This window comes from Danio rerio, chromosome 3, assembly GCF_052040795.2.
Source record: "Danio rerio strain M-AB ecotype USA chromosome 3, GRCz13ab, whole genome shotgun sequence".
NCBI classification, from domain to species: domain Eukaryota; kingdom Metazoa; phylum Chordata; class Actinopteri; order Cypriniformes; family Danionidae; genus Danio; species Danio rerio.
In genome coordinates this window covers 58,426,283-58,440,000 of record NC_141023.1, presented here as the reverse complement: position 1 = coordinate 58,440,000, position 13,718 = coordinate 58,426,283, and the positions used below count along the sequence as shown (strand labels likewise).

The following is a 13,718-nucleotide window of genomic DNA, read 5'->3' as shown; positions in this document are numbered from 1 at the left end:
CAATAAATGAAGAAAACTCAAACCATTTGAGGAATCCGGTTGCTACAAACCATTTGAGTAAAATAAACTAATCAATATTGTGAACTTACTCCATTCAAGTTGAAGTAATGAGGTGTTTAATTAACTCATTACCTTCAGCACTGAGTTCAAAACTCTTTTCAAATGAGTAGAATTAACTTTCAGTAAATTTTAGTTAACTACACTCATTTCATATGATAAAGTTGACAGCTGGATTTTACAGTGTATATTTAGGCCCATATCTTGATCAAATGTATTTTGTCGACAAATGAAATACACATTGTACGGCAGTTTTTCAATGCTAGCTTTATATTTTATGTAGTCACTCTACTCACAGAAGAAAAAAGTAGATTTAAAGCACATCATACGAACACGATGTAGATGTAGAAGAAATAATAGTTTTTAAAATACTGTGTACTTTTCACACATTAGGCCTACCAGCACTGACAATGTTTACGTCTTTTTACTTTCAGATAAAGTTGCACGTAAGATGTGTTAGAAAATAGTGAACTGTGCGCTCCACTTATCTACACTTCCAAGTGGGAGCGCTCGCCCACAGACAAGACCCTCTTTCGATAACCATACTAAGTCATAACTAAGATAACACACTTTTCTCAATAAGGCGTGGCAAATCATAAAATATTTAAATGGCAAACAAATAAATTGGAAAAAGATAAAACACGAGTAGACAAATTTGATTGCATTACGTAAATCGCGGGAGAAAGAAAGAAAGAAAGAAAGAAAGAAAGAAAGAAAGAAAGAAAAAGAAAATGCCGCATAGAAAAGAAAAACGAGCAGATCAAGTATCTACGGAAAAGCAAGAAATAAGTGTAGAAATTTAGCAGCCTGTACAGTAGCTGCATGTGGTTGTGCAGGAACCAAAGCTCCAACAAAGTAAATTTAACAGTACATTTGAACAATTTAACTCCCGTGTCTCGTAATAAAATTTAGCACACGTATGATTGATTATTGAGCGAGTCATCAACTGGACAATTGTTAAATATAATGAATAAAGACAAGTTTGCAAAGTGAGCTGTATCACGAGTAAGCGTTGGCAATTTCCCAAAGTTTGATAAGTCATCTTTGGGTGTGAGGGGGATCTTGGGTGTATCTTCCTGTGAGCAGTATAAAACAGCCAGTCCTCCTGACAGCAGACACAGAAGTTTGCTGCAAAGTCATCCTTCCACAATGAGTCTCTCTGCCAAAGACAAAGCTGCCGTCAAAACCCTGTGGGCCAAGATCGCTGGAAAGGCTGACGACATCGGACACGATGCTCTCTCCAGGTATGGCAATTAATGTGTTGTTATACGCTTAAACATTGTGTTTTCTTCAAGCCTGTCTCTGATATTCTTGTTTCTGCCTAGGATGTTGATTGTCTACCCCCAGACCAAGACCTACTTCTCTCACTGGAAAGACCTGAGCCCAGGCTCTGCCCCAGTGAGGAAACACGGCAAGACTGTGATGGGAGGCGTTGCTGAGGCTGTCAGCAAAATCGATGACCTTAATGCCGGACTCCTGAACCTCAGTGAGCTCCATGCTTTCCAGCTGCGTGTGGACCCCGCCAATTTCAAGGTGAGCGCTATCAACAGTTGTTTTCAAGTTTGATACTTTCTTAGTGGCTGTAAACTAATTTGATTTGTTTGGTTTGCAGATTCTGTCCCACAACATCCTCGTGGTTCTGGCCACTTTGTTCCCCGCCGACTTCACTCCTGAGGCTCATGTTGCTATGGACAAGTTCCTTTCAGCTCTGGCTCTGGCCATGTCTGAGAAGTACAGATAAACACACTTCACTGTGCTCCTGTCGAACCGCGTCAAACCAGACGAACATTCCGTCTTATTGTGATGCAATAAATAATTATTAAAAAATATTTACACCTCTTTTTTGTGCTTTTTTGCAAGTCTTAAACATGTCTGCTTATTTGTAATTTATGTAAGGAAAATGGCAAGAAACGAATTGTGCAAACTAACAGTATTGCAGAAAAACACTTTTCAAATATGAACACATCTTGTCTGCATTCTTATACTTTAAGCAGTTTAATCACAAACATATATACAAATAAACCAAGCAAATAATGCATTGCAATTTAAAACCTTTAAAAGGGCATATAAACCAATTAACCCAATAATTTGAGGCAGGGAGAAAAAGTAGTGTAACATTGACTAATTGAACTGGAATTGCCAGAATTTAAAACAAAGAATTCAATTCGTTCAAAGATTTAAAACGTTATATTTTTATCTGTGGTATAGCTGAGTTTCCGTGGTCTAACTTTTAATATTAAAAAGGACAATTACTTTATTGTGGTGAAGTATGAACGTATAGGCTGTTTACTTAACCTCAACACTTCAAACGCAATTGTATTTAATTAAATAATTGCCATCAAAAAAAGTTTGATTGTGTAGGCTAAACCGTAAACGTGTGCTTTGACTTCAAGTTAAAAAAAAAACTGTAATTAATATTTATACTAAGTTTAGCCGTCTGTATTTGCGCTATGATCAAATTAACCTAAATTAAATTAAATTAAATTATATTTGTAAGTAGCCAACATTTTAATATTAATTGCAGAAGATGTCCTGACACTTTAACAAAGAGTTTCGACTGATCTCCTACAGTTCACTTATAGGGGAGACCGGGTTTAGTTGATTTACTTTACACATGCTCATTCCATATATGAAAAAGTAGAGTCCTGTGGCAAACACGGCAGATGTAAGAGGAGGGAAAAACTAGGCCTATATTTTTATTTTAGTTATTTTAGGAAAGCAATGCCTGATTTGAAGTTAAACCATTAAACATTAAACTACGCTATGTGTCTGATATTTTTAATGTTTGTTATTGGTGATGTTTTAGCTTTTGGCTGTAAGGAGAGCTGTAAGACTTTGGATCAGTAGTAACAGCAAAACTCTTGGTTAGATTTAAAAGAAGTGAAGGGTTACCACCAACCCAAGTAAATGTAACCGTATTTATGGGTTTTAATAATAGTATGCCTTTAGGTCTTGAAAGAGAAAGACTTCAAAGTAGTTGGTGTCTGAAAGTTATAGAGAAAACTATCTTAAGTCTACTTTATATCCCACATAGAAATGTAAAGTATATGGCAATGTATGCAAATTAAAGATGTCATACAAGTTTGTATTGGGATTTCACATATAGTTAAAATGTTATATGTGCAATATTTATTTTAAAATATTGCATTAAAACATATTTTATTTATATTTTTTTTAGAATTTTATATAATTTGTAGTTCATTGTAACTTATTAAACTAAATTAATCATGTTCTAACGGTCCCACTTTATATTAAGTGGCCTTAACTAATATGTACTTACACAGGAACTAATAGTTTGTTACAATGTACTTATTGTGTAAATACATGTATTTATTGTGTACTTATGCTTGATTAAATACCTGTATGTATTTAAATCTGTTAACTTCTGTAATTACATTTGTAAAAACACTGCTGACCATTTTCTACACCTTAACCCACCCTTAAACCTACCCATACCACCAAACCTGTCCATAACCCAACCTCTATCCCAACTCAAGAGCACCACAATTGTTCTCAAATACATTATGAACACAGTAAGTACATTGTATTTATTTTTTGATGCAAGTAGATAGTAGTTAAGGCCACTTAATATAAAGTGGGACCGTTCTAACTTCATTTTGCAAGCAGATTTCAGTCAGTTTAACATAATATAAGTTCAATGGAGTCATAAGGTTAATCTGATTCAGCTTAAAATTTGAAGGCAACCATGTTTTTTTATAGTGTTAATGTTGGAGAAAAAGACTTATTGACACCAATGTTCTCAAACTCAATTCCTGGAAGGCCACAGCTCTGCACATTTAGCTCCAGCCACCTCAAACTCGCACCTGCTTAAAAGTCAGTCTCTAGTAGTCTTGAACACCTTGATTATTTTGATCAGCTGTGATTGATTAGGGTTAGAGCAAAACTGTGCAGATCTGCAGCACTCCAGGAATCGAGTTTGAGATCTATGATCTACACCTTTAACTTTGGTTTGAAAACAACATTAGAATTTAGCACCATTTCTGGCCTTGTATGACAATCTCATTTGATTAAATTTTGAGAGCATAGGCTTGTATAACCCCTAATTTTCCTGGTAGTGTAGTAAGGGTAGAGACAGTTTTATTTTTGTGAATCCATTTTCTTTTTGAAAGCCTAAACATGATTCTGTTACTCACAGGTGTCAAACTCAGTTCCTGAAGGGCCGCAGCTCTGCACAGTTTAGTACCAACCCTAATTAAACACACCTGATCAAACTGATTGAGTCCTTTAGGGTTGTTTAAAACCTACAGGTAAGTGTGTTGGAGCAGGACTGAAACTAAACTGTGAAGTGCTGCGGCCCTTTAGGAATTGAGTTTGACACCGCTACTGTAACTCATTCACACTTAATGTTTGTGGTACTTCACACATGATGTTTCTTCAGTGTAATTATCTCCTTCTTCTAAGTATTTTGTATTTGTTTTAACTGAAAATTGAGTAAAATACAGACACATCCAATAATGAACAATTTATTGATGCATTTCAAAAAAATTAAATATAATTGAAAGATGGTTTATTTCAGTAATTTAATAAAAAAAAGAAACTTGTTAATTGTATAATTCAAACTGATATATTTCAAGTGTTTATTTATTTATTTAATTTTTTTTTTATGAATATGGCTTACAGCTAATAAAACCTTAAAATTCATTGCAATATTGCTTAAGACCCGTAAAAAATGATTGCAGAAATGTTAGATGATCAAAAAGTATGAACATGATGCAAATCAGTCAATACTTAATCAGGGTTTTTTTTTTTTTTTTTTTTTTAGCATAAATTACTTCAGCAATATGATGTGGCATAGAGGCAATCAGCCTGTGGTAATGCTGAGGTGTTATGAAGCTATGACTTCTCCGAAAGCAAGCTTTAGCTCTTCTGCATTGTTGGATCTGGTGTCTGGCATCTTCCTCTCCACAATACCCCACAGATTCTTTATGAGTTTTAGATCAGGTGAGCTTGCTGGTGTAGGAGTCCATCTATTACCCCAATGATGAAACTAACAGCATGGTCAAAGGTTTAATGCATGAAAGCCTTTTCTAGTGCTTCTGAAAAGAATTTTATTATTTATTAGAATTTATTTATATTAGATTTTTAGCTCCGAATTCAATCTGACTCCAATTTCAATGATCCTAAAATTTAGATTGTATTTCTAATTGTAAGAACGGATCACATTCATCATTTATGATTTAATTTAGAGTTTTGATATTTTCTAAGGTCCAATATTCTAATTGTACGTTCATTAGGGACCAACATCGCTCAGAGTTCTACACCCCGGGTTTGCGCATCTTCTCACGGACAATATGTTGTCACTCTGAAAATAGTCAGAGGATGCAAGATTAACTATATTTGAATAAGCTGGTCGCATTAACGCTTACCTAGTCTTAAAAAAACAGATCCTTAGCCAAGCCCATACAACTTGCTACTTCCAGTGGTTAAATGATTAAAAGGTCTACATGTTATAGGCCTCTATGCCTACGTATAATGATATGTGACTATTAATCAATTCAATTATGCCATACAATAAAGGTAATGAAGACTCCTCTTATCTACTGGATACAATGAATTCGCAAAACTCCAGAATTAATCAAAACTTAACATTTTATTTGTCAGGTAAAATTGTATTCTGCCAATTACATATTAAATCATCAGGAAGCCAATTCAGAGATGAGACTAACAATACGACATCCATTAATCAAAGATAACTCAAAGAATTATAGATGCATACCTGACCAGAGAAGTACATTGCAGCATGAGTCTCAGAGATGCTGCAATGGGGTGTCTTTTTACAAGATCTCCCCCGTCCTAAAGCACATCTTACCTTATATACTCAAGTCAAAACAAACAGCCATAAATTCAAGACAATAGAAGTGTCACAGAAACCCTGGCCTGGTGAATTTGAGGACTTAACCATCTCTGAGGAGGGAGAGCATCTTATCAAGATCTTATAGAAGTCAAAAACCAAATCAACATATACCAGTAAAATATTATTGTAAAATTAAGACCACTTTACCAATCACACAGAGACATTTAAAATTATACCAAACGTGAATATAGTGCTGCAAGATACACCATGTTAAAACCTTGAACATTTTATGTGAAATGTGCTCTAATCAGAAGGTAACATAAGGGTCAAGAAGGGGGGTTTAGGTGGTAGGGGAATGGTGACTTCTTCGCATTACCCCCTGCTGTAGAGTAGCTCTGTTTCTCCAGCCTGTGTTTGCATTGTCAACAGTGATTTGAATAGAACAGTGGAACAGTTGGTTTCTTCATCACTTCTCAGATTAGAAAATGCATTGGAACATTGCATCTTGTCTCATGAAATTCCATAACCGTTCTCAGGGTCTGATATTTTGGATCCTTACACTGGCCAATCAAGTACGGGGATACCATGGTCCTTAAAACTAATAATAACAATAACAATATCAGAAATAAAAGCAATAGCAATAATAATAATAATAATAATAATAATAATAATAATAATAATAATAATAATAATAATAATAATAATAATAATAATAATAATAATAATAATAATCATCATCATAATCATAATCATAAAAATGGTAGATCAAGTGCCAGGTCCTACTGGAAAGTCAAATCAGCTTCTCCATGAAGCTGGTCAGCAGAAGGAAGCATTAGACAATGTCAGAGGTACCTTACTTGGGTTAAGGAGAAGACTGTTTTCAGTGGGCCAAAGTCCTCTTTTCAGATTAAACTAAACTTTGTATTTAATTTGGAAATCAAGTTTCCAGAGTATGGAGTGTATAATTATAGTCTGTGGTGGTTTGGGGAGCATGTCATCTGGTTTTGGTCGACTGTGTTTAACAGGTCAAATGTCAGTGCAGTCATCTATTTCATGCTTTCCTCTGCTGACCACTCTTCATGGAGATACTGATTCAATTTTCCAGAAGCACTTGACCCCTGCTCACAATGCCAAAAGAATTAATACCTGGTTTAAGGACCATGATATCCCAGTGCTTGACTGGCCAGCAAACTAGTCCAACATGAAACTCAGAATCTGTGTATTGTGAAAATGAAGATGGAGAATCCAGATCCAACAATGCAAAAGAGGTAATTATTTTAGTTAAAACAAATGTTAATTAAAACCTTCATTCATTCATTCATTTTCTTGTCGGCTTAGTCCCTTTATTAATCTGGGGTCACCACAGCGGAATGAACCGCCAACTTATCCAGCAAGTTTTTTTATGCAGCGGATGCCCCTACAGCCGCAACCCATCTCTGGGAAAGTTAACTAAAACATTTTTCAAAAAATTTTGAAGAACTAAAATCTATTCAATAACAGTTTATATATAATATCAGCATCAAGCAACAAAGAAGTAAAATGAGACATAAAGCCACAACCGACAACATGCAATATTGTGAAGGGTTTTTAATGATGTTCTGCTATTTATATCAGCCTAATTATTAAAAACAATGATATACTAATATAATTTAGAATGAAACATAATAATAATAACAATAGTAGTAACTCATATGTAGAAGCCTATTAGCATTATTAGCAAATCATGGAAAACTTTTACTACTGACTGTAACAATTTATTGAGTTCATCCTTATTCTACTTCATATTGAATTCTCTCAGTTATATTATGTCAACATTTGGAACAACATAGTTTTAGATAAAGCTGATTTCTTTACAGCACACAAGAAAGTTATGTTTTAGTTTAAAGCCTTATTTTTGTTGATAACATTGTTAAATATCTGTTTACTTCCAATATAAGACAATTCATAACATATTTGAAAAAAATTATGGAAATACTACAGGTTACAAAAAAATCAGACCTGCAGTGCATCTGACTCCACTGTTGCATGATGTGTATATGCATGGACACTTGATTTTTGGGAAATAAAAACTGTTTTACTCAAAATTTATGTTTATAAATTGATAATAGATTGATCAAACTTTATTTTACATACTTATATTTCTTTTTTTTGTATTTCAAATTACTTTATTGTATGAACATTTTATAGGGTATGCATGTAAATCAAACAGATTCAGCATGTAAAACTCACAAATGATCAAAAACAGGTAATGAGTTTAGGATTGGCACAAAGTTAATACCTATTATGTCAAATAATGATCTGTTTACAACATTTCCTACCAAGGCTTGAAATTTGTTGTTAAATCAAGAAACAGAGGATGACACAGGATAAAATGAACAGTGAAATATTTATTTGCTTCAACTCAGAATAGCACATTCTTTAGTGGAAACATTATAATCTCTCTGTGTTTGTATTTAGTGGTACTGTCTTCCCAGAGCGGACACAGCGACAGCGATGAATTTCTGGAAAGCGGCCTGAACTTCAGGTGTGAATCCAGCACCCATCTGAGCAGCAACAACGATGGTCAAGCAATCAGCCAAAAGCTGTGAGAGGACACAAGAGTAGGGTTATATCGACACACAGCATGGATACCTAAAGACTTTCTTAAAAACATCTGTAATCTATGTCAGCTTACCCTGAAGTTGTCGGGATCTACGTGGAGCTTCTCGGAGTGCAGCACACTCAAATCAGCATAGGTGGCCTTGATGTTGTCCATGTTCTTCACTGCCAGCTCCAGACCTTTGAGCACAGTTTTACCGTGGGCAGCAACCATTGGGTTTCCCAGGATGGCAGCGGCATTGTAGAGGTTTCCAAACTTGGCGAAGTACCGCTGGGTCCAGGGGTACACGATGAGACACCTAATGAAAATTTTTGTATTAGAGCCCTGTCTCGAAACCAGTCTCCTGCCTTATGTTAGTGTTATGAATATAAGCTCCAAGACTCATTACCTTGCCAGAGCCTGAGGACCAATGACATCGTAGTCAGCCTTGGCGAAGATATCTTGAATGGTGGCCTTCTCGAAGTCTGTCCACACAACCATGTTTTCGACTTTAGATGTTCAGACTAAGTGTCTTAAACAGAAGCTAAAGAGTGCTGTGAAGACAGAGTTCACTGTGGAACTTTTAAACGAGGTTCACCACCACACCCCTTTACAGGCTATTGGGTGATGGGTTTGTGGGATGGTTCAAGCACATACACCCAAAAGATGCATATCTCAACCAGCTTATTTTCTCCAGTAATATCTACAAAGACTGTGTCTAAAAAGTTAATTTTATTAATATTATGCAATCAAACAATTTAATGATATAAAAAAACATTCTGACAGCCTTTTACATGGTAAAACATAATAAAATATTAAAAGGAAAAAATATAGAGTTTTTTGCATTTGAATATTTTAACATCCCACAATTGAGGCTAAACAACACAGCCTAATAAAACGCTTTTTTTTTCAGATGGACTGAACTCTTAATCAATGAAAGCATTTTAAAAATACTTCATGTAAGTTATTTTTAATCTATACAATTTTTAAACCTGCAACTGTTTCTACCGTCGTGTTTATTACACAAAATATAATATATATGTATGTATGTATGTATGTATGTATGTATGTATGTATGTATGTATGTATATACATATATACAGTTGAGGTCAGAATTATTAGCCCCCTGAAATATTAGCCCCTCTGTTTATTTTTTCCCCAATTTCTGTTTAACGATGAGAAGATTTTTTTCAACACATTTCTAAACATGATAGTTTTGATAACTCATTTGTAATAACTGATTTATTTTCTCTTTGCCATGATGACAGTACATAATGATTGACTAGATATTTTTCAAGACACTAATATACAGCTTATAGTCACATTTAAAGGCTTAACTAGGTAAACTAGGCAGGTTAGGGTTATTAGGCAAGTAATTGTATAACAATGGCTTGTTTTGTATCAAAAAAATATATATAGCTTAAAGGGGCTAATAATATTAATCTTAAAATATATATATATATATATATATTTAACAACTTTTTGGGTATTTTTTTTCAACTTTTCTCTGTTAAAAATGATTTGGGAAATATTAAAAAAATAAATAAATAAATTTAAAGAAGGGGGGGTAATATATATATGAAGTAATTCTGACTTCAACTGTGTGTGTGTGTGTGTGTGTGTGTGTGTGTGTGTGTGTGTGTGTGTGTGTGTGTGTGTGTGTGTGTGTGTGTGTGTGTGTGTGTGTGTGTGTGTGTGAGAGAGTGTGTGTGTGTGTGTGTGTGTGTGTGTGTGAGAGAGAGTGTGTGTGTTTATATATATATATATATATATATATATATATATATATATATATATATATATATATATATATATATATATATATATATATAAACATCATGACAACAACATAAGTTTTTATGTTATTTTATGCTTTGATGTTATGTTTAATGTTATTAACCTTGTTTCTAACTTTATTGTATTTTTTTAAGTTAGCCTAGCCAAGTTGTTTTAAGTAAGTTTAAAGTAATTTTAGTTCAAATTTGAATTTAAAAAAAATATCTGTAAGTATATCTGAAATACCACAATGCCATTAATTTACTATAAAACATATAGGCTACATGTAGAAACATGTGTCCTGCATAAAATTTTATTCAAAACCTAAACATGTGATCTACTTTTGCTATAGATCTTGTTTAATGAGGTTAGCCTTGGGTGTGTCTTTCTTTAACCGGTTTAGGGCATATGTTAAACCTTTTGCAGACCCTGCAAAAATACACTGAAAACAGCACACATTGTTCAAATTGTTAAAATTCAGTTAAAAGGGACAAACTTTATAACAAAACTGAGTAAAAGCAGTTTATTGCTTATTGTATGTTTTTGCCGTGAGTGTAAATGCATGCATATTCTTTGTAATTGCACGTTCAACTGCTCTGGCATCGTAAATGTGGTCCATTTTAAATTCCCACTCATTTAGTGTAATTTAAGTACTGCCACAAACCCCTGCATCTTATTTATTTTCTTTCACCGGTTCCAGTTACACCCTCAAAAAACGTCATTTTTTAAAAAAAAAAAAGATATTTTACATCCTGTATAAAGGGACTAAATATGTTTAAAGACATAAGCAGGCTATATTCTTTAAACAATCCTGGTGTTTTGCATGTACACTCTCAGAAATAATGGTACGCGAGTTGTCACTGGGGTAGTACCTTTTCAAAAGGTACAAGTTTTTACCAAAAAGGTCCATATTAATTCCTCACGAGTACATGTTAGATACCTAAACAGTGCAAAAGTGTTCCTCTTCAAATTTGTTGGTACTAATATATGAGTGGTACCAATATGGACCCTTCAAGTAGAAATGTGTATCTTTTAAAAAGGTACTACCCCAGTGACAGCTCTTGTACCTTTATTTCTGAGAGTATAATTATTACAAAGTAAAGGGATTCGTTTTTATTTTTAGTACATTTAATTACAGCTACTTATAATATATATATATATATATATATATATATATATATATATATATATATATATATATATATATATATATATATATATATATATATATATATATATATATATATATATATATATATATATATATATATTATAATATATATAATTTTTGCTATACAAAAACAAAATAATTATGATAATAATAAATTATATTTTTTAAAACTAAATGAAAATATATAAGACAATTGGATTCCTAAGGAAAAAAATACCTGAGAAATTAGTTCATGACAATGTAAATTTAATTAACGGGATTAACTATTGAGTCAAGTACTTATATTACACTGTAAAAAATAATTGTTGCCTTACATTTTTAAGCTGAATCAAACTAACCTTATGAGTTTACTGAACTTAAGTTAAACTGCCTTAAAAGAGCTTGTGCAACTTTTAAAATAGAGAAAACATGATTTACTTAGATTAATGAGTTGCAATGAACTTAAAACATATCCCGTCATGACTAGTTCATCATATGTTTTTTTACAGTGTATTTATAGAATAACTATAAGATACTTTTCAGGAAAAAAAGTCATCAGAAAAGTCATTTAAATAATATTTTTAATTATGTGATTAATAATGAATTATTTTTTAAGCAACTTACTCCAAACACTGGGTGTAAGATAAGCATGTCTGCGGACTGTTTGGGAGGAGCCCCATCTGTCGCTTTACTATGGGCCTCTCAGAGGTCCCCCTGCTTCCTGTGAGCAGTATAAAACAGCCAGTCCTCCAGGCAGCAGACACAGAAGTTTGCTGCAAAGTCATCCTTCCACAATGAGTCTCTCTGCCAAAGACAAAGCTGCCGTCAAAACCCTGTGGGCCAAGATCGCTGGAAAGGCTGACGACATCGGACACGATGCTCTCTCCAGGTATGGCAATTAATGTGTTGTTATACGCTTAAACATTGTGTTTTCTTCAAGCCTGTCTCTGATAGTCTTGTTTCTGCCTAGGATGTTGATTGTCTACCCCCAGACCAAGACCTACTTCTCTCACTGGAAAGACCTGAGCCCAGGCTCTGCCCCAGTGAGGAAACACGGCAAGACTGTGATGGGAGGCGTTGCTGAGGCTGTCAGCAAAATCGATGACCTTAATGCCGGACTCCTGAACCTCAGTGAGCTCCATGCTTTCCAGCTGCGTGTGGACCCCGCCAATTTCAAGGTGAGCGCTATCAACAGTTGTTCTCAAGTTTGATACTTTCGTAGTGGCTGTAAACTAATTTGGTTTGTTGTGTTTCCTGCAGATTCTGTCCCACAACATCCTCGTGGTTCTGGCCACTTTGTTCCCCGCCGACTTCACTCCTGAGGCTCATGTTGCAATGGACAAGTTCCTTTCAGCTCTGGCTCTGGCCATGTCTGAGAAGTACAGATAAACACACTTCACTGTGCTCCAAACTCTCTGTTATGTATTGAGACAATAAATTATGATGAAAAACATTAACGAAAGGCCTGTTGTGTATGATTTCATTACATTATTTTTGTTGCTTGTCAGGAAAATGTGTTTTAAAATGCTGTTGACTTTACGTTTGTTGATAAAGGAATTGTTGACAGACAAGTATGGCAAGTCTAACATAAAAACTTAAATAGGCTACCTAATTCTGTATACTGGTCAATGAACATAATGCTGTGAAAGTATGGACACAAATTATAAGACTTACCCCACACTTAACTGTGCTCCAAACTCTCTGTTATGTTTTGAGACAGTAATAAATTGTGTTGAAAACCTTTAACTAAAAGCATGTGGTGTATGATTTAATTTTGCATGTCAGAAAAATGTGTTTTAATTTTTTGTTGACATTACGTGAGATAAAGCAACTGTTAAAAGACAGGTGTGGTACAGTATAACATTTTTAAAAAATGTAAATACTGTAGACTACTTAATTCTGTTTATGAACTCAATACTTATATAATTATAAGATATACTATAAATTCTGGCATTTCAAATAAAACCAAGAATAAAACTAATAAAAAACTTCTACAATAATAATGAAATAACTTGCCCCTTAAAAACCTTTACATAGGCAAGCATATTTATTTCATAAAAAAAAAAAAAAACAGAAGCTGGAGGTGTCAAGTAGACCTAAGTAACTGAATTGATTAAAACACATTCATGAGCAATCATTAACTGGTTGCTTGTAAAAAAAAAAGACAATTGATTTTGTATGAATGTAAAGGGGAAAAGAGCTGATTTTGGTAAACTCATTTAAATGTTTGTAATATTTTTTGTTGTGTACAAATGTACTGTACTATATATTTTATGGTAAACCTTTTTATTAAACTGCTATTTTACCGTACATATGCTGTGCTTTACTAATAATGACAGCTA

At 33.8% G+C, this 13,718-nt stretch overlaps 3 protein-coding genes across 3 annotated transcripts; 2 read left to right on the top strand and 1 right to left on the bottom strand.

The window, feature by feature from the left end:
* The first annotated feature begins 1,171 nt into the window (after window positions 1–1,171).
* On the top strand, window positions 1,172–1,886 carry hbae1.3 (hemoglobin, alpha embryonic 1.3). The gene is made up of 3 exons (NM_001365351.1): window positions 1,172–1,301; window positions 1,383–1,590; window positions 1,670–1,886. Exons 1-3 carry the CDS (start codon window positions 1,207–1,209, stop codon window positions 1,796–1,798), a joined length of 432 nt encoding a protein of 143 aa, NP_001352280.1. The 5' UTR covers window positions 1,172–1,206; the 3' UTR covers window positions 1,799–1,886.
* Window positions 1,887–8,019: 6,133 nt separating this feature from the next.
* Window positions 8,020–9,008, bottom strand: hbbe1.3 (hemoglobin, beta embryonic 1.3). Its single transcript, NM_001365263.1, has 3 exons — window positions 8,860–9,008; window positions 8,547–8,769; window positions 8,020–8,454 (listed from the first exon to the last, which is right to left on the bottom strand). Exons 1-3 carry the CDS (start codon window positions 8,949–8,951, stop codon window positions 8,326–8,328), a joined length of 444 nt encoding a protein of 147 aa, NP_001352192.1. The 5' UTR covers window positions 8,952–9,008; the 3' UTR covers window positions 8,020–8,325.
* Window positions 9,009–12,135: 3,127 nt separating this feature from the next.
* hbae1.2 (hemoglobin, alpha embryonic 1.2) lies at window positions 12,136–13,128 on the top strand. The gene is made up of 3 exons (NM_001365350.1): window positions 12,136–12,265; window positions 12,347–12,554; window positions 12,637–13,128. Exons 1-3 carry the CDS (start codon window positions 12,171–12,173, stop codon window positions 12,763–12,765), a joined length of 432 nt encoding a protein of 143 aa, NP_001352279.1. The 5' UTR covers window positions 12,136–12,170; the 3' UTR covers window positions 12,766–13,128.
* The last annotated feature ends 590 nt before the right edge of the window (window positions 13,129–13,718 follow it).

Bases quoted from the DNA above. Each gene is read 5' to 3' on its own strand.
- hbae1.3 (NM_001365351.1), top strand. From the start codon at position 1,207: ATGAGTCTCTCTGCCAAAGACAAAGCTGCCGTCAAAACCCTGTGGGCC. The intron at 1,302-1,382 runs GTATGGCAATTA...GTTTCTGCCTAG, and splicing joins GGACACGATGCTCTCTCCAG to GATGTTGATTGTCTACCCCC. The intron at 1,591-1,669 runs GTGAGCGCTATC...TTTGGTTTGCAG, and splicing joins TGGACCCCGCCAATTTCAAG to ATTCTGTCCCACAACATCCT.
- hbae1.2 (NM_001365350.1), top strand. From the start codon at position 12,171: ATGAGTCTCTCTGCCAAAGACAAAGCTGCCGTCAAAACCCTGTGGGCC. The intron at 12,266-12,346 runs GTATGGCAATTA...GTTTCTGCCTAG, and splicing joins GGACACGATGCTCTCTCCAG to GATGTTGATTGTCTACCCCC. The intron at 12,555-12,636 runs GTGAGCGCTATC...TGTTTCCTGCAG, and splicing joins TGGACCCCGCCAATTTCAAG to ATTCTGTCCCACAACATCCT.
- hbbe1.3 (NM_001365263.1), bottom strand. From the start codon at position 8,951: ATGGTTGTGTGGACAGACTTCGAGAAGGCCACCATTCAAGATATCTTC. The intron at 8,770-8,859 runs GTAATGAGTCTT...AATTTTCATTAG, and splicing joins GGTCCTCAGGCTCTGGCAAG to GTGTCTCATCGTGTACCCCT. The intron at 8,455-8,546 runs GTAAGCTGACAT...GTCCTCTCACAG, and splicing joins TAGATCCCGACAACTTCAGG to CTTTTGGCTGATTGCTTGAC.